We start from the raw sequence: 19,549 nt of genomic DNA, 5'->3' as shown, positions 1-19,549 counted from the left end.
GTCCGGTTGGAATATTATCACCATTTTATGTTAAAAAGACCCTAAGGATTGATTGTAAACATCGTTTGACATGTTTCTATGAACGGTAATGGAACTATTTGACTTTTTGTCTCTGGTTCTGCGCTCTCGTGTTATGCCTTTGGATTAGTGATCTGAACGCGCGAACAAAAGGAGGTATTTGGACATAAATATGGAGTATTTCGAACAAAAAGAACATTTCTTGTGGGAGTCCTGGGAGTGCATTCCGACGAAGATCAGCAAAGGTAAGGGAAGATTTAAAATACTAATTCTGAGTTTAGTTGACTCCAGAACTTGGTGGGTAACTGTATAGCTTGCTTTGATGGCTGAGCTCTGTACTCAGAATATTGAAAAATGTGCTTTTGCCGAAAAGCTATTTTAAAATCTGACACAGCGGTTGCATTAAAGAGTAGTATATCATTCTTTCACTAACTGTTGTAAAGTTTATCAACGTTTATAATGAGTATTTTTGTAAATAGATGCGCTCATTCACCGGCGGTTTTGGTGGGAATACATTTTCTGAACATCAAGCGCCAATGTAAAATGGGGTTTATGGATATAAATATGAACTTTATCGAACAAAACATACATGTATTTTGTAACATTGAGTCCTGGGAGTGTCATCTGATGAAGATCATCAAAGGTTAGTGATTCATTTTAGCGGTCTTTCTGGTTTTTGTGACGCCTCTCCTTGCTTGGAAAATGGCTGTGTGGTTTTTCTTGTCAAGGTGATGTCCTAACATAATCTAATGTTTTGCTTTCGCCGTAAAGCCTTTTTGAAATCGGACACTGTGGTTAGATTAAGGAGAATCTTATCTTTAAAATGGTGTATAATACTTGTATGTTTGAGAAATTTGAATTATGAGATTTTTGTTGTTTTGAATTTTCCGCCCTGCTATTTCACTGGCTGTACCGCGGGTGGCACATAGCCCATACTAGTTAATCTCACTCAAACCTACAGAGTCTCTTGTCCTCTGACAACCTCTGCGTAGCTGTGCTGGTCCTGCTGTTGGGGCCTGTGGAGTGGGGCCAGCTCTGGGCCGTGGGGCTGTCTCTCTGGTCTGGTAGAGGTGGTGGTCTGGTGTGGGGTAGTAGGTTGGGCCCTGTGGAGTGGGGCCAGGTCTGGGCCGTGGGACTTCCTCTCTGGTCTGGTAGATGTGGTGGTCTGGTGTGGGGTAGTAGGCTGGGCCCGGTCCAGTCTGGCTAAGCCGATGGTAGTGGTGATGCTCTGGTGGTGGGTGGAGCCTGTGGGATGTACTGGGTCTGGTGTGGTGTTGAAGGGGCCTGGGGCTCCTTGGTGGTGCAGTGGTCTGGTAGGGGTCTCTGGGTGCTCCTCTGTCCAGTGCGGCATGGGGTGTTTGTCTACCAAGTGCCACGTCCTTTAGAGACTTGGCAAACATCCCTACTGTCTGCTTCCTCAGGTGGGAGTGGCCGTGCAGATGCTCTGGGGTGATTGTTGGGGTGGTGAGCAACGTGTATGTTCGGGAGTAGGCCACACCCTCTGGTGATGTCAGCGTTGACTTTCTGGATGGTACGGGGATGAAAGTCTTTGCGGGGCAGCAGATTGAAGATGGTGATGTGGGAGTTGGGGAACCACTCAGAGGCCATCTCTGCTACTCTGTTGACCAGGCTGCCTACTCTCTCCTGCTCCTCTCGCAGGTTGTTGGTGCCGGTGTGAATAATGATGTGGCCTGGTGTGCCAAAGTCAGGCTGGGACAGGATGTGGAGTGCATCCTGTGTTTTTGGGCACCATATTTTGCACACCTTGTGTTGGGGGAAGCGTTTATCTTCTTGGATGAATTTCCCATTTGAGTCAATGAGGATGGCCACCTCAGTGGGTTTTACCAGATTAGTGCGTTTTCGGTCTGGGGCTGGAGCACACAGGGCCTGTGTACATGGAGGGGTGTGTGGGGGTGTGTCAGGGGGGGCCAGAGAGCTTCTCTCTGTAGTAGGTGTCTCGATGTGGGCCTCTTTGTTGACTGGGGGTGTGGGTAAAGTGTTGTCGGTATGGGGGGGATTGTGGGTAAAGGTGGGTCAGTGGGGTTGTTAGGGGTGGTGAGGGGCTGCAGCTTCTCTCTGGGAGTCTCTACAGTCTGTTCTCTGTGCTGTAGCACCCTCTTGATGACAGACAACTCCTTTGCCATCTCCTCCTTTACCTGCGCCAGCTCTCTCTTCATGGTGGCCTTTACCTCCTCAAGAGCTGTGATAAGGCTCTCTCCTCATGGTGGCCTTTACCTCCTCCAGAGCTGTGGTAAGGCTCTCTCCTCATGGTGGCCTTTACCTCCTCAAGAGCTGTGGTAAGGCTCTCTCTTCATGGTGGCCTTTACCTCCTCCAGAGCTGTGGTAAGGCTCTCTCCTCATGGTGGCCTTTACCTCCTCAAGAGCTGTGGTAAGGCTCTCTCTTCATGGTGGCCTTTACCTCCTCAAGAGCTGTGATAAGGCTCTCTCCTCATGGTGGCCTTTACCTCCTCAAGAGCTGTGGTAAGGCTCTCTCCTCATGGTGGTCTTTACCTCCTCAAGAGCTGTGGTAAGGCTCTCTCACAGCTCCTGGACAGAGTTCTTCAGCTGGGTCCTGCACTGGTTGATCTGGTCCTGTAGAAGCTCTGTGTCTGGGCTGGAGGTGGTGTAGCTCGGGGGCTGCTCCTTCAGCTCAGTAACCCATACCTTTAACAGAGCCAGCCTGTCTCTCAACAGGCTCTGGTGGTTGTAGGCAGGCAGGGGGAGGAGAGTCCTGCTGTTGGGGTGCCTGAGAGGAGAGGTTGGGGTGCTGTCCTTGTCTTTTTTGCTTTCCGCTATCTTCGTTAGGGTGGGGAAGTCCTGCACAACAGAGCTGAGTGCAGCCTCACTGCCCTGGACCATGACGGTGCCGTTCTGGTACATATTTACCGTCAGAAACCTGTTTTCCTGGTCCTTGTCGCTGTCCTCAAAAATGTGGATTTGCCTTCCCTTGCAGATGCCTTTCTTTGTGGTATAGCTGAAATGCCTGGTTACAGCTGTATGCCAGGCAGTAGTGTGGTCTGTGTAAAATAACATGTTTGTAACAGTCCTGTTTTGTGAGCAGTCGGCAAACAAAGTTTCTGGGTTCTCCCTCAGAATTCGGGGTTTAAAATGTATTCTTCCCTTCTCTGATTTATTTCTGCTGGGGATTAAAAAACAGGGGTTAAAGTCTCTCAGTCTCTGCTGCTGCTGTCGCTGCCTCAGTGCTGTCGTTGCTATGGTTACCACCAGTAAACAGTTCTCTGATTTTGATTTCTGCTGGGGGGGAAACATTTTTTTAAGGGGGGGGGGTCTCTCAGTATTTGCTGCTGGTGCTGCTTCCTGCCTCGGTGGCCATGTTGCTATGGTTACCACCAGTAAACAGTTGGAGCTAGATGGTAAACTAGCTGACAGATTTGAATGTATAATCTCTCTCTCTCCTCCTTTCTCTCTCTGTCCCCCCCTTTCTCTCTGTCCTCCTCTCTCTCTCTCTCTGTCCCCCCCTTTCTCTCTGTCCTCCTCTTTCTCTCTGTCCTCCTCTCTCTCTCTCTGTCCCCCCCTTTCTCTCTCTGTCCTCCTCTCTCTCTCTGCCCCCCCCCTTTCTCTCTGTCCTCCTCTCTCTCTCTGTCCCCCCCTTTCTCTCTGTCCCCCTCTCTCTGTCAATTTCAATTAAATTACATTTGCTTTATTGGCATGACGTAACAATGTACATATTGCCAAAGCTTACTTTGGATATTTACAATATGAAAATAATAAGAATCAAAATTGTCAACGGGACAACAGTAAATAACAACAATAAGCAAGGGTCAAAATAACCATTCATTCAACAATAAGCATATAATAAGCATATTTCTCTCTCTGTCTCTCTCTCTGTCTCTCTCTCTCTCTCTCGGTCTCGGTCTCTCTCTCTCTCTCTCTCTCTCTCTCTCTCTCTCTCTCGGTCTCTCTCTCTCGGTCTCTCTCTCTCTGTTACACTTTTAGCCCTATGTTTTACTATATAATGATGTCACTCTCGCTCTGGATAAGAGCGTTTTCTAAATGACTATAATGTAAAATGTTATGTAAATGGTAGTGTAGTCCTCATCATACCAGGGCTAGAGCCCTGCACTGGCAGGAGTTTTAACATTACCCACACCTGCCACGTTCAGGCCCTACTCTACCCAGGCCTGATTGCTTCTGCCTGAAACCCGAACCCAAAATCAGAAATAACTTCCTCTGTTAGTAAATCCATGAGCTGCTCCTCTCTGCCTGTCACTCGTTCCCTGCGCTCAGTTCGCTCTGCATGCGCTCTGCATGCGCTCTGCTCTGTGAGTAACCGTAGCAACGACTCCGCATGGGCTGCTCTGCTCACTCTAAACTCGAGGAACATTGTCTGTGAAATAATCTCTCCTGTCTTATATTTGACAAGGCTGAAGCTCTTCTGACACCATGTTATGATCTTAGTCATTTGACTGTACAATAGAGCAGCTTCTAAATATTAGTGATACCCTGTCCGTAGCCTAGTTATTGATGAAAACAGATGTGTAATATCTGCCTGTCAGGTAGCAGAGCTCTAATCAGGACTCTACAGTGCGACCTGGAATTTTAATTTAGCTTTTAATATTTAAAAAAATGTCTCATTGTGCTCCTAAATGTATTTCTGTGCACCTACATCTTTCAACTTATACGTGAAAGTTATTGTTAGTGGAATGACATGATCAGCTAATGACTCATAAGAAACCACCCGGCTAATGACTCGTAAGAAAGCACCCGGCTAATGACTCAGAGTTAGAATACACAAGGTGCAATTTCAAAATTTGGTTGTGCATCAGCAGTTTTTCAACATTTTAGCTTAGGGCCCCCAAAAGACTTGGGCCGTCTCTGACTGCATTTGTAGGTATGGATGTGGGTACGCAGTCCTGCGAGCCAATGTGTGCCCCTCATGATGAGTTACGATTATTTAGTGGTCCCCACCTCCATCCCTGCTCTGGAGGAATAAACTAGACTACCCTGTTATGCCAGTCCAGTCGACTGAAGGATTGCTGTTGACATTAACATGGAACGTTAACCCAGCAATATTTCTCCAGTTGTTGTTGTTTTTATGAGTGGTAATGGTTAACCTCGGACTGTGCAAACACGGCTCTGAAACAGCTGAGTGGAGACGAGGACGGAAAGTGTCTGGTCTGGTAGTTAAATTATCGTGATGGAGTCTGGAGAGGAGGAGTCTGGAGAGAGAGAGCATTGACCAGGAATGCCGCCGAGCTACAAGAGGCCAAAACAAACCAGCCACTCAGGACGTTTTACAAACCTGACAGAGTCAATAATGTTACAATACAGCAATTAAAGGGGAGTGGTTTCATTGTGAGAAAAACATCAAAACCAGGACCAGGTTTTTGGAGCTGAAATCAACCAGAATCTCACTCAGGACTCGGGATAAATAGTCCATCCATGGTTCCAGAGAACTAACATGTATTTAGACTTATCAAAAGGATTTTAACTCTGTTTGTCATATTTTATACGCTGAAAAGTGGTGGTAAATGGTTTAGCTGTGTTTGTTGTGTTAGGCCAGGTGTGCTGCCTTAAACAGACTTTTTGCTTTTTGCATGACACGGCCGCCTTGGCCCACACAAAGCAGTTGAGCCGTGTGTGTGTGTGTGTGTGTGTGTGTGTGTGTGTGTGTGTTTTGACACATCGCAGCTGTTTTGACTGTATCGTTGTGGTTTGGCCAGAGCACGGTGGATTGAGTGATCAGTAAACTGCGGGGCCTACTTCAGGCAGGTGTTTGAGTGTGTTTACGTCAGTCCTCTGTGCCGATCTGTGTTTGAGCTGTGAGCGTGTTTGTGTTTACAGGGCCTTGGGAAATTATTCAGACTCCTTGACTTTTTCCACATTTTGTTACATTAGAGACTTATTCTAAAATTGATTACTTTTAGTTTTTTTCCCCCCTCATCAATCTACACACAATACCCCATAATGACAAAGCAAAAAAAGTTTTTGGGACATTTTTGCAAATGTATTAAAAATCAAAAACTGAAATATCACATTTACATACACTACCGTTCAACAGTTTGGGGTCACTTAGAAATGTCCTTGTTTTTAAAGAAAAACTTTTTTTTTTTGGTCCATTAACCTCTCTAGGGCAGGTGGCACCAAATCGTCCCACCTACGTAACAGCCAGTTGAATCCTGTGGCGCGATATTCAAATACCTTAGAAATGCTATTACTTCAATTTCTCAAACATATGACTATTTTACAGCATTTTAAAGACAAGACTCTCGTTAATCTAACCACACTGTCCGATTTCAAAAAGGCTTTACAACGAAAGCAAAACATTAGATTATGTCAGCAGAGTACCCAGCCAGAAATAATCAGACACCCATTTTTCAAGCTAGCATATAATGTCACAAAAAGCCAGAAGACAGCTAAATGCAGCACTAAACTTTGATGATCTTCATCAGATGACACACCTAGGACATTATGTTATACAATTCATGCATGTTTTGTTCAATCAAGTTCATATTTATATCAAAAACCAGCTTTTTACATTAGCATGTGACGTTCAGAACTAGCATACCCCCCGCAAACTTCCGGCGAAATTTACTAACAATTTACTAAGTTACTCACGATAAACATTCACAAAAAGCATAACAATTATTTTAAGAATTATAGATACAGAACTCCTCTATGCACTCGATATGTCCGATTTTAAAATAGCTTTTCGGTGAAAGCACATTTTGCAATATTCTAAGTAGATAGCCCGGCATCACAGGGCTAGCTATTTAGACACCCAGCAAGTTTAGCCTTCACCAAACTCCGATTTACTATTAGAAAAGTTTGATTACCTTTCCTGTTCTTCGTCAGAATGCACTTCCAGACTTCTACTTCAATAACAAATGTTGGTTTGGTCCCAAATAATCCATAGTTATGTTCCAACAGCGGCGTTTTGTTCGTGCGTTCAAGACACTATCCGAATGGTAAATAAGGGTCACGCGCACGGCGCATTTCGTGACAAAAGATTTCTAAATATTTCATTACCGTACTTCGAAGCATGTCAACCGCTGTTTAAAATCAATTTTTATGCCATTTTTCTCGTAAAAAAGCGATAATATTCCGACCGGGAATCTGCAATTAGGTAAACAGACGAAAGAAAATACAGCATGGGGTCAACTCGGGCACGCGCCTAAGCCCTTTGTCCTCTGATCGGCCACTTGGCAAAGGCGATTATGTGTTTCAGCCAGAGGCTGCCTCGATATCGTTCAGCTTTTTCCCGGGCTCTGAGAGCCTATGGGAACCATAGGAAGTGTCACGTTACAGCTAAGATCCTGAGTCTTCAATAAACAGAGGCAAGAACAACAACACCTTGTCAGACAGGCCACTTCCTGCATGAAATCTTCTCAGGTTTTTGCCTGCCATATGAGTTCTCTTATACTCACAGACACCATTCAAACAGTTTTAGAAACTTTAGGGTGTTTTCTATCCAAAGCCAATCATTATATGCATATTCTAGTTACTGGGCAGGAGTAGTAACCAGATTAAATATGGTACGTTTTTTATCCGGCCGTGTAAATACTGCCCCCTAGCCCTAACAGGTTAAAATAACCTCAAATATATCAGAAATACAGTGTAGACATTGTTAATGTTGTAAATGACTATTGTAGCTGGAAACAGATGATTTTTTTATGGAATATCTACATAGGCGTACAGAGGCCCATTATCAGCCACCATCACTCCTGTGTTCCAATGGCACGTTGTGTTAGCTAATCCAAGTTTATCATTTTAAAAGGCTAATTGATCATGAGAAAACCCTTCTGCTATTATGTTAGCACAGCTGAAAACTGTTGTTCTAAATAAAGAAGCAATAAAACTGGCCTTCTTTAGACTAGTTGAGTATCTGGAGCATCAGCATTTGTGGGCTCGATTACAGGCTCAAAATGGCCAGAAACAAAGCACTTTCTCCTGAAACTCGTCAGTCTATTCTTGTTCTGAGAAATAAAGGCTATTCCATGCGAGAAATTGCCAAGAAACTGAAGATCTCGTACAACGCTGTGTACTACTCCCTTCACAGAACAGCGCAAATTGGCTCTAACCAGAATAGAAAGAGGAGTGGGAAGCCCCGGTGCACAACTGAGCAAGAGGACAAGTACATTAGTGTCTAGTTTGAGAAACAGACGCCTCACAAGACCTTAACTTGCATCTTCATTAAATAGTACCCGCAAAACACCAATCTCAATGTCAACAGTGAAGAGGCAACTCCGGGATGCTGGCCTTCTAGCTCTGTCAGGTTGGATGGGGTGCGTCGCTGCACAGCTATTTCCAGGTCTCTCCAGAGATGTTCGGTCGGGTTCAAGTCCGGTCTCTGGCTGGGCCACTCAAGGATATTCGGAGACTTGTCCCAAAGCCACTCCTGCATTATCTTGGCTGTGTGCTTAGGGTCATTGTCCTGTTGGAAGCTGAACCTTCGCCCCCAGTCTGAGGTCCTGAGCGCTCTGGAGCAGGTTTTCATCAAGGATCTCTCTGTACTTTGCTCCATTAATCTTTACCTCGATCCTGACTAGTCTCCCAGTCCCTGCCTCTGAAAAACATCCTCACAGCATGATGCTGCCACCACGCTTCACCGTAGGGATGGTGGCAGGTTTCCTCCAGAGGTGACGCTTGGTATTCAGGCCAAAGAGTTTAATCTGGGTTTCATCAGACCAGAGAATCTTGTTTCTCATGGTCTGAGAGTCCTTTAGGTACCTTTTGGCAAACTCCAAGCGTGCTGTCATGTTCCTTTTTACTGGGGAGTGGCTTCCGTCTGGCCACTCTACCATAAAGGCCTGATTGGTGGAGTGCTGCAGAAATGATTGTCCTTCTGGAAGCTTCTCCCATCTCCACAGAGGAACTCTGGACCTCTGTCAGAGTGACCATGGGTTCTTGGTCACCTCCCTGACCAAGGCCCTTCTCCCCTGATTGCTCAGTTTGGCCGGGCGGCCAGCGCTAGGAAGAGTCTTGGTGTTTCCAAACTTCTTCCATTTAAGAATGATGGAGGCCACTATGTTCTTGGGGACCTTCAATGCTGCAGACATTCTTTGGTACCCATCCAAAGATCTGTGCCTTGGCACAATCCTGTCTCGGAGCTCTACGGACAATTCCTTCGACATCATGGCTTAGTTTTTGCTCTGTCAACTGTGGGACCTTATATAGACAGGTGTGTGCCTTTCCAAATCATGTCCAATCAATTGAATTTACCACAGTTGGACTCCAAGTTGTAGAAACATCTCAAGGATGATCAATGGAAACAGGATGCACCTGAGCTCAATTTAGAGTCTCATAGCAAAGGATCTGAATAGTTATGTAAATAAGGTATTTCTGTTTTTATTTTTAATACATTTGCAAACATTTCTAAAAACCTGTTTTCACTTTGTCATTATGAGGTTTTTGTTTGTAGATTGATGAGGAATAAAAAAAATGATATTCCATTTTAGAATAAGGCTGTAAAGTAACAACATTTGTAAAAGGCGAAGGGGTCTGAATACTTTCCGAATGCACTGTTTGTAATTGTGAGGGTGTGAAAAGCTTGCTAAATATTGGGACAGGTGTCGAGTAGAGTGGCAAAGCTGAAAAAGTGAGCTATTTGTAAAATAATATGCTCAGATTTCCTTTGAGATTTTCTGCTACGTTCTGGGCTGTAACTCATTACACTACAGGCCTCGGGGAAGCCCCCAACACGGGTAGACACCAGGCCAGGGGAGGATGCTGTGATCCTGGGTACGATGTGTGTCCAGATGCTGGCCTGTGGAAACATTTTTAACATCCCCTCGTAAACTAAAGAAATGTTTTCATCTTACTTGTTAAAAGATCTCAGTTTCGAAGGGTTAACGGATCATCACACACTTCCTCCTGAATTAACCTCTGAGGTGACCTGAATGGAAAGAACAGTCCTGATCAAGGAACAGGCTTTGTGGTGCCTCTGTTTATTTCCCTCTGATTAGTCTCGTGTGCCAAACCTCAAAACGTGAGTCTTATGAATGGAGAATTCAAGATAAGGTGCTGGGAGCGGCTGGGGTTGAGGTTCAGGCTACCAACTGAAGGCGGTTGGAATCTCTCAGTGAAAAGTTACCAGGCCTGCCAGTGGCACTCAACCCAACTCCCCCCCTCCTTACCGGTTCTGTTGATGTGGCGACGGAACCAGAGCCCACCCCGTGTCCTGGTAACCTCTGTCTCCTGACGTTCCCAGGCTCTGGTGGCACGGATCCCAGATCTGGGCTGGGAGGACCGAGCGGGAGAGTTTCTCAGGAGACGGAATACAAACAGTTATGGAGCTGTCATCTCTCCTCCTCTCGTCTGCTCTCCGGATCCAAATAAGTTAATCAACCAGCTGGTCCATTAGATCCAGTGTCTTACAGGCTTACTGCTGCTGGGGGGAGAGGGGTGCAGTCAGCTTCCTGGGAGGGGATGTGTTTAGCTGTCATTCACACACATGGGGGAAGTGTGTGTTTGTGTTAGGATGATTGAGTGTTGACTAAATCCTTGGGATAAGAGGTGATGTTCAGGATGGTAAGGGGTAAGATTCTCCGGTTGAAAGTTTTTGACTGGGACAAATGACATTTTATTTCTAGTGGGTGTATGTGGCCTAACTCAAACCTCTGATAGTTGTCTCTTCAAGATGCCTTTCTGGTTCTTTGGCACCTGGTTCTCAGACAGAGCCATCTCTCAGATAGGCTAAAGTGTTTAAAGCTTGAACTTCGAAAGAGTATATACACTGGCTATACCAACCCATGCTGTGTTGCCGGGGGAACCGTTTACGATGTGACGTCTTATGTCTGTTTTATTATTTTCTGCTGCAGCGAGCGGTAGCCGTCAGCGAGCGGTAGCCGTCAGCGAGCGGTAGCCGTCAGCGAGCGGTAGCCGTCAGCGAGGCTAAATAATTATCTTAGGAAATGAAGTAGAGCAAGGCTAGCTTTTATGTTAACCCCACCTTCTTTCCATTCACTCTCTCTCGCTTTCTGTCGCTCCTTTCCCACCCACTCTCTTCTCACACATCCCCCTCTCTTCTCCTATGGTTCTCACTCTTTATTTTAAGGAGCCACATTCCAGAGTGATGCTCACTGGCGTTCTGTGCCAGATCCCTCTTCTCTCTCTCTGTCTCTCTGTCTCTCTGACTCTCGGACTATGAGTGCTCATGGATACGTCATCCTTTGCCACCTGTTTTAGTGATCCAGTTGATAAATCAGATGATATGAATGATGAAATGCCCTTCTCCTGTTGACATAACCTCCCCTGAGAACTAGAACCTCCACTGAGAACTAGAACCACCCCTGAGAACTAGAACCACCCCTGAGAACTAGAACCTCCCCTGAGAACTACAACAACCCTACTGTCTCCTGTTGACACAACCACCCCTGAGAACTAGAACCACCCCTGAGAACTAGAACCACCCCTGAGAACTAGAACCACCCCTGAGAACTAGAACCACCCCTGAGAACTAGAACCACCCCTGAGAACTAGAACCACCCCTGAGAACTAGAAGAACTAGAACCTCCCCTGAGAACTAGAACCTCCCATGAGAACTACAACAACCCTACGGTCTCCTGTTGACACAACCACCCCTGAGAACTAGAACCACCCCTGAGAATTAGAACCTCCCCTGAGAATTAGAACCTCCCCTGAGAACTAGAACCTCCCCTGAGAACTAGAAGAACTAGAACCACCCCTGAGAACGAGAACCACCCCTGAGAACTAGATCCACCCCTTAGAACTAGAACCACCCCTGAGAACTAGAACCTCCCCTGAGAACTAGAACCTCCCCTGAGAACTAGAAGAACTAGAACCTCCCCTGAGAACTAGAACCTCCCATGAGAACAACAACAACCCTACGGTCTCCTGTTGACACAACCACCCCTGAGAACTAGAACCACCCCTGAGAACTAGAACCTCCCCTGAGAACTAGAACCTCCCCTGAGAACTAGAAGAACTAGAACCACCCCTGAGAACGAGAACCACCCCTGAGAACGAGAACCACCCCTGAGAACTAGAACCACCCCTGAGAACTAGAACCTCCCCTGAGAACTAGAACCTCCCCTGAGAACTAGAACCTCCCATGAGAACAACAACAACCCTACGGTCTCCTGTTGACACAACCACCCCTGAGAACTAGAACCACCCCTGAGAACTAGAACCTCCCCTGAGACCTAGAACCTCCCCTGAGAACTAGAACCTCCCCTGAGAACTAGAACCTCCCCTGAGAACTAGAACCTCCCCTGAGAACTACAACAACCCTACTGTCTCCTGTTGACACAACCACCCCTGAGAACTAGAACCACCCCTGAGAACTAGAACCTCCCCTGAGAACTAGAACCTCCCCTGAGAACTAGAACCTCCCCTGAGAACTAGAAGAACTAGAACCACCCCTGAGAACGAGAACCACCCCTGAGAACTAGATCCACCCCTTAGAACTAGAACCTCCCCTGAGAACTAGAACCTCCCCTGAGAACTAGAACCTCCCCTGAGAACTAGAAGAACTAGAACCTCCCCTGAGAACTAGAACCTCCCATGAGAACAACAACAACCCTACGGTCTCCTGTTGACACAACCACCCCTGAGAACTAGAACCACCCCTGAGAACTAGAACCTCCCCTGAGAACTAGAACCTCCCCTGAGAACTAGAACCTCCCCTGAGAACTAGAAGAACTAGAACCTCCCCTGAGAACTAGAACCTCTCCTGAGAACTAGAACCTCCCCTGAGAACTAGAACCACCCCTGAGAACTAGAACCACCCCTGAGAACTAGAACCTCCCCTGAGAACTAGAACCTCCCCTGAGAACTAGAACCTCCCCTGAGAACTACAACAACCCTACTGTCTCCTGTTGACACAACCAGCCCTGAGAACTAGAACCTCCCCTGAGAACTACAACAACCCTACTGTCTCCTGTTGACACAACCACCCCTGAGAGCTAGAACCACCCCTGAGAACTACAACAACCCTACTGTCTCCTGTTGACACAACCACCCCTGAGAGCTAGAACCACCCCTGAGAACTAGAACCTCCCCTGAGAACTAGAACCACCCCTGAGAACTAGAACCACCCCTGAGAACTAGAACCTCCCCTGAGAACTAGAAGAACTAGAACCACCCCTGAGAACTAGAACCACCCCTGAGAACTAGAACCACCCCTGAGAACTAGAACCACCCCTGAGAACTAGAACCACCCCTGAGAACTAGAACCTCCCCTGAGAACTAGAACCTCCCCTGAGAACTAGAAGAACTAGAACCACCCCTGAGAACGAGAACCACCCCTGAGAACTAGATCCACCCCTTAGAACTAGAACTACCCCTGAGAACTAGAACCTCCCCTGAGAACTAGAACCTCCCCTGAGAACTAGAAGAACTAGAACCTCCCCTGAGAACTAGAACCTCCCATGAGAACAACAACAACCCTACGGTCTCCTGTTGACACAACCACCCCTGAGAACTAGAACCTCCCCTGAGAACTAGAACCTCCCCTGAGAACTAGAACCTCCCCTGAGAACTAGAACCTCCCCTGAGAACTAGAAGAACTAGAACCTCCCCTGAGAACTAGAACCTCCCCTGAGAACTACAACAACCCTACTGTCTCCTGTTGACACAACCACCCCTGAGAACTAGAACCTCCCCTGAGAACTAGAACCTCCCCTGAGAACTAGAACCTCCCCTGAGAACTAGAACCTCCCCTGAGAACTAGAACCTCCCCTGAGAACTAGAACCTCCCCTGAGAACTAGAACCACCCCTGAGAATTAGATCCACCCCTGAGAACTACAACAACCCTACTGTCTCCTGTTGACACAACCACCTCTGAGAACTAGAACCTCCCCTGAGAACTAGAACCTCCCCTGAGAACTAGAACCAACCCTGAGAACTACAACAACCCTACTGTCTCCTGTTGACACAACCACCCCTGAGAACTAGAACCTCCCCTGAGAACTAGAACCTCCCTTGAGAACTACAACAACCCTACTGTCTCCTGTTGACACAACCACCCCTGAGAGCTAGAACCACCCCTGAGAACTACAACAACCCTACTGTCTCCTGTTGACACAACCACCCCTGAGAACTAGAACCACCCCTGAGAGCTAGAACCACCCCTGAGAACTACAACAACCCTACTGTCTCCTGTTGACACAACCACCCCTGAGAGTTAGAACCACCCCTGAGAACTAGAACCTCCCCTGAGAACTAGAACCACCCCTGAGAACTAGAACCTCCCCTGAGAACTAGAACCTCCCCTGAGAACTAGAACCTCCCCTGAGAACTAGAACCTCCCCTGAGAACTAGAACCTCCCTTGAGAACTAGAACCTCCCCTGAGAACTAGAAGAGCTAGAACCACCCCTGAGAACTAGAACCTCCCCTGAGAACTAGAACCTCCCCTGAGAACTAGAACCTCCCCTGAGAACTAGAACCTCCCCTGAGAACTAGAACCACTACTAACTTGGGACAGAAGGTCCCCAGGGCACTCACAGATCAAACCTTTATTCTAATGACTGTCTTGTTTTTTTTTACCCTTTTCATCATGATGTTTACACTTTTCATTTCAATCAGCTGTGATATGGGACTGGGATGATAGTAACCTGGGTAGAAATGTCAATGAAACAAACTAATGGGGGGTGCATTGCAACGAACAGGCAGAACATGACGCTCACCTGCAGGTTAGCGCTGGATTTCTTAACGGGAGATTACATGGTTCTCCAAACTAAAATAACCCAAGTTACAACGAAAAGAACAGCGGAATAGAGTAAACGATCTAGACCAGCTGATCTGACGTTGTCACGGTGTCAAGCCGGCTTGATACTCGACAGCGGAAATGGTCCTTGTCTGTGTTCACTACGCCTGCCCCAATGAAGTAACATCCTATCAGGAACAACCAAATCAAAATGGGGAAAAAGAGAAATGGACGAATATAACTGAAGTTGAATTATTCGACTGGAAATGTAGCCTATGTCAATTACAATGATTTAGTTAACACGTTTAATTACAGACAATTACATAGCCAAGTTATGCTTCGAGGATACTGTTCTGCAAAAATAAAGCTATTGAAGACCACATTTTTATTAATTACCACATTATAAATTAAAGTGATGGATTTTAATTAATTACCACATTATAAATTAGTGATATGGATTTAAATTAATTACCACATTATAAATTAGTGATATGGATTTTAATGAATTACCACATTGTAAATGAAAGTGATATGAATTGCAGCATGTGTGATAGACCATTTTTAAATATCATTATAACAAAGCACTTTGTCTTTTTGTTTTAAGATGGCGACTTCAAAATAATTTATAAATGACTCTCCCTACCACATTTCTTTCCAATTCAGACATTGTTTCTTCAATAAAGTACCATATACCTCAGTAGGACTATGGGCCTAGTTACTGTAGCCCTGTAACGACGTAGAAAGGTTCACTGTTATCACGTTGTTAAATAAATAAATAATCACTGCATTCTCCACTTCCTACAACATTTTTAATGTTACTCTTCCCTACGTCTACCCAGGGGCGTCATGAACCTCCAAAATCTGAGGGGGCACAAAGTACGTTGGGGGGTCCGGAGCGAGGCTACGGATTTTCTTAATTTTTTCAAAAACCTGAACTAGCTTTTCCTGAAATCTAGAGGCATAATAATTCTGATTTAAATCTGTCTATTGTTCTGCATATTTAAGCATACCTCTTGAGCGGTCTGTATCATCCTGGCTGGTGGTTCTTTTTCTTCTTCTTTTTAAAGAAACTAAATGTGCTACACTGCATCTCTGCTAAATGTGAGTCTTATTCAGTACATTGAGTTATCGTTTGCTTTTCTAAAGTCTACCAACCTTGCCAGCAGGCAAGCCAGCTAAAATAGTTAGACAAGCTAGCTACAAGGCTAGTTATGAGGTTGGGAGATTGGGAACCTAGAGCCAAATTCATAAAATTGCTAGGTGGCTAGTAGTATTACAGATTTTCTTAGTTCATTTTTTTCAACAGGAAGAATTTGATGGGGTACAGGTCCCTGTGGACATGATGTCTCTGAGCCTAACCACCAGTTCATCATACAGACAATCACGCCAAGCTGTGTGTTTTGTTTTTCAAAGCGATTAACAGTTATTTAAAAAATAATAATAATGATCATTTCATTTGTAGAACTTTAACCCCATAGAGCCGCTGTCCATGTCACAGCGGAAATCGTATTAGTATAATACAAATACCCATCAAAATCTGTCTGTTTTAAATAACTTTATTAGAATACAAGATCATTTGAGGGGGAAAAAATGTAACACAATCACCGTTTTAGTTTCAGTTATACCATGGCATCGTTGAATAATTGTTGCTGATTGGCTTGAAGGGAATTCGTTCATTTCCCTATAATGCGCGGAATATTAGCAAGGTAGAATTCAATGGCTATAGTTCATTCTTACTGTTCTAATTGAGCAGCTTTTGAAAGCAAAAAAAGTTGAATTGAAAACAAAGTTCAATTCATATTAGCAAGCTAGGACTGATGACTTGGTTAGCTAAACTAACAAGTCTGTTTGGTTACCAGGACAACTACTGTAGCTATCTAGTAAACTTGCATGCTACTTCCAGTGGATGTTGAAACACATTTCTACTTGCAAATGAACACATTTGTTGAGGTAAATGTGTTTAAATTATAGCCTTGGTATAAAAGGGAAATCAACTCGGGGCTCTAATGCGTTCTCTGGAAGATAATGCAACTTTGTGGAAGGTCAGTTTCACTCCACTAGCACGTCCTGGAACACACCTTCCACGTAGGTCGTTGATTATTTTTCAGAGAACGCATAACCCTCGTTGATTTATCCCTTACATGTCAAATGTGTAGCCTACAGTTCAGGAATATTTCCTTTAGCCCTCATGGCTTTATTGTTAAGACAAGTAAAGTCATTACTCCATGATGTTTCCATTGATAAAATGTTCAGGGTAAGGCTATATGGTGGTGGTAAACGAGGAAATGAAATACTTTAATTCAGTTGTAGATAAATCACCATAGTCTGCTATAATAGCAGCTTCCCTGTGGCTCAGTTGGTAGAGCATAGTGTTTGCAATGGTGTTTGCAATGGTGTTTGCAACGCCAGGGTTGTGGGTTCGATTCCCACGGGGGCCCAGTACGGGAGGGAAAAAAAAAAAAACAATGTATGAAATGAATTGAGATGTATGCATTCGCTCTGGATAAGAGCGTCTGCTAAATGACTAAAATGTAATTAAATTGTTGCGATGATGATGATGATGCCCACCACAGGGTGAAATGTTCTTGAAAAATGTCGGCGGAAATCAGAACTAAGAGTAAACCCCAACATCAGCTCTAGGGGTAAATCGGTGGCCAATAATGGGAGATCAGCTTTGCGGATGATTTTAGCATATATTGATGGTTTAACGACAGATCAGTGGTTGCAAATGGCCCGTATAGGCTAACGTGTGTCTCTCTCGCTCTCTCTCCCTCTCTCTCTCTCTGTCTCCCTCTCTCTCTCCTCCAGTCGAAGGTGTCCCAGCGACAGCAGAGGATGATAAAGAACAGGGAGTCAGCATCTCAGTCCCGTAAAAAGAAGAAAGAGTACCTGCTGACGCTGGAGGTCCGTCTCAAGATGGCGCTGTCTGAGAACCAGCTGCTCAAGAACGAGAACGGCACCCTGAAGAGACAGCTGGAGGGACTACTATCAGAGGTCAGAGTTGGACCACAAAAATACCTGTCAACTATAGAAAATGTTTTCTGGGCCAGGCTGGGAGTGGATGTGTGATGTAATGATGATGTTTCCTGTGATATAATGTGATGATGCGTTTCCTATTCCTGTAGAACACGGTTCTGAAGACCAGTGCTCCTAAGAGGCGGGCCATTTGTCTCATGGTTGTGCTGGTGTTCCTCATGCTCAATGTTGGACCAATGAGGTGAGTCTGCCTGCCTGGGACTGAGGTGAGTCTGCCTGCCTGGGACTGAGGTGAGTCTGCCTGCCTGGGACTGAGGTGAGTCTGCCTGCCTGGGACTGAGGTGAGTCTGCCTGCCTGGGACTGAGGTGAGTCTGCCTGCCAGGGACTGAGGTGAGTCTGCCTGCCAGGGACTGAGGTGAGTCTGCCTGCCAGGGACTGAGCTGAGGTGAGTCTGCCTGCCAGGGACTGAGGTGAGTCTGCCTGCCAGGGACTGAGGTGAGTCTGCCTGCCAGGGACTGAGGTGAGTCTGCCTGCCAGGGACTGAGGTGAGTCTGCCTGCCAGGGACTGAGGTGAGTCTGCCTGCCAGGGACTGAGGTGAGTCTGCCTGCCAGGGACTGAGGTGAGTCTGCCTGCCAGGGACTGAGGTGAGTCTGCCTGCCAGGGACTGAGGTGAGTCTGCCTGCCAGGGACTGAGGTGAGTCTGCCTGCCAGGGACTGAGGTGAGTCTGCCTGCCAGGGACTGAGGTGAGTCTGCCTGCCAGGGACTGAGGTGAGTCTGCCTGCCAGGGACTGAGGTGAGTCTGCCTGCCAGGGACTGAGGTGAGTCTGCCTGCCAGGGACTGAGGTGAGTCTGCCTGCCAGGGACTGAGGTGAGTCTGCCTGCCAGGGACTGAGGTGAGTCTGCCTGCCAGGGACTGAGGTGAGTCTGCCTGCCTGCCTGCCAGGGACTGAGGTGAGTCTGCCTGCCTGCCTGCCAGGGACTGAGGTGAGTCTGCCTGCCTGCCTGCCAGGGACTGAGGTGAGTCTGCCTGCCTGCCTGCCAGGGACTGAGGTGAGTCTGCCTGCCTGCCTGCCAGGGACTGAGGTGAGTCTCTCTCATTCTACCCCAAGTGTGCACTTGTTTATTCCCACTGCAATGCCTTTAAAAAGGTCAGGGGGAGTGAGCAAGTGCCCACTTCTGGGACTGAGAGAAGGGTAGAAAATCACATCGTAGCCTGTGTTCCCCAAACAGTTTGAGTTCAAGGGGCGTGTGTGCAAGCGCTTGTGAAGTGTTGGTGTTCCTAGCTAGGAATATGCTGTTTCAGTAGCAGACTGAGAGAACATAGTGTGGTTTTGAATGTAACTCTGAATGAGCATGTGAGTCTGAGTATTTAGAGGAACACTATTGGGGCCGTCCATTGGAATGTAAAATAGTCACCGTATGGGGCCAGATGGCTTTGAAATGATGAGACACATGGAGGTCAAAGTTGAGACTCTGCTGTTGCTTTGGACCACTGGCTGTTTGGCTCATTGATTTTAGCCTTATTTACTCAGTGGTTTTTCTCCTCTCTCTGTCTCCCTCTTTCTCTCTCTCTCTTCAACCATCCTCTCCTCTCCCCTTCCCTATCTCTCCCCTTCTCCCACCCTCTCCCTGTCCCGTCCTGCTTCAGTTTGTTTGAAGGTGGCCGTGGCTCTAAACTCCAGGCTGGCTCTATGCACAGCGGCAGACATCTGCTGGACTTCTCCCAAGAGACCGAGACCCCGGTGGGCCCCGAATCCCTCCAGACCACCCCTCCGACCCACCGGTAATGACCTAACTTAGCATCACCACACACCTGGCTGTGGTGGGCATGCTGCATGTCATAAACCTGCCTCCCCTTGGCTCTGCACTTTAACTATGTTTATACTGCACACACACACACACACACACACACACACACACA

At 46.5% G+C, this 19,549-nt stretch overlaps 1 protein-coding gene across 1 annotated transcript in view; it reads left to right on the top strand.

Annotated features, from left to right (window-relative positions):
• Positions 1-19,549, top strand: part of atf6 (activating transcription factor 6) — a 105,098-nt gene that overhangs the window by 35,708 nt on the left and 49,841 nt on the right. Inside the window, exons 8-10 of the mRNA XM_029708220.1 lie at positions 17,458-17,643; positions 17,775-17,866; positions 19,277-19,411. Of these exons, the coding sequence (XP_029564080.1) occupies positions 17,458-17,643; positions 17,775-17,866; positions 19,277-19,411 (413 nt within the window). The remainder of the gene's footprint in view (positions 1-17,457; positions 17,644-17,774; positions 17,867-19,276; positions 19,412-19,549) is intronic.

Source organism: Salmo trutta, chromosome 22, assembly GCF_901001165.1.
Source record: "Salmo trutta chromosome 22, fSalTru1.1, whole genome shotgun sequence".
In the NCBI taxonomy this organism is placed as follows: Eukaryota; Metazoa; Chordata; class Actinopteri; order Salmoniformes; family Salmonidae; genus Salmo; species Salmo trutta.
This window is presented reverse-complemented; position numbering and strand designations above follow the sequence as displayed.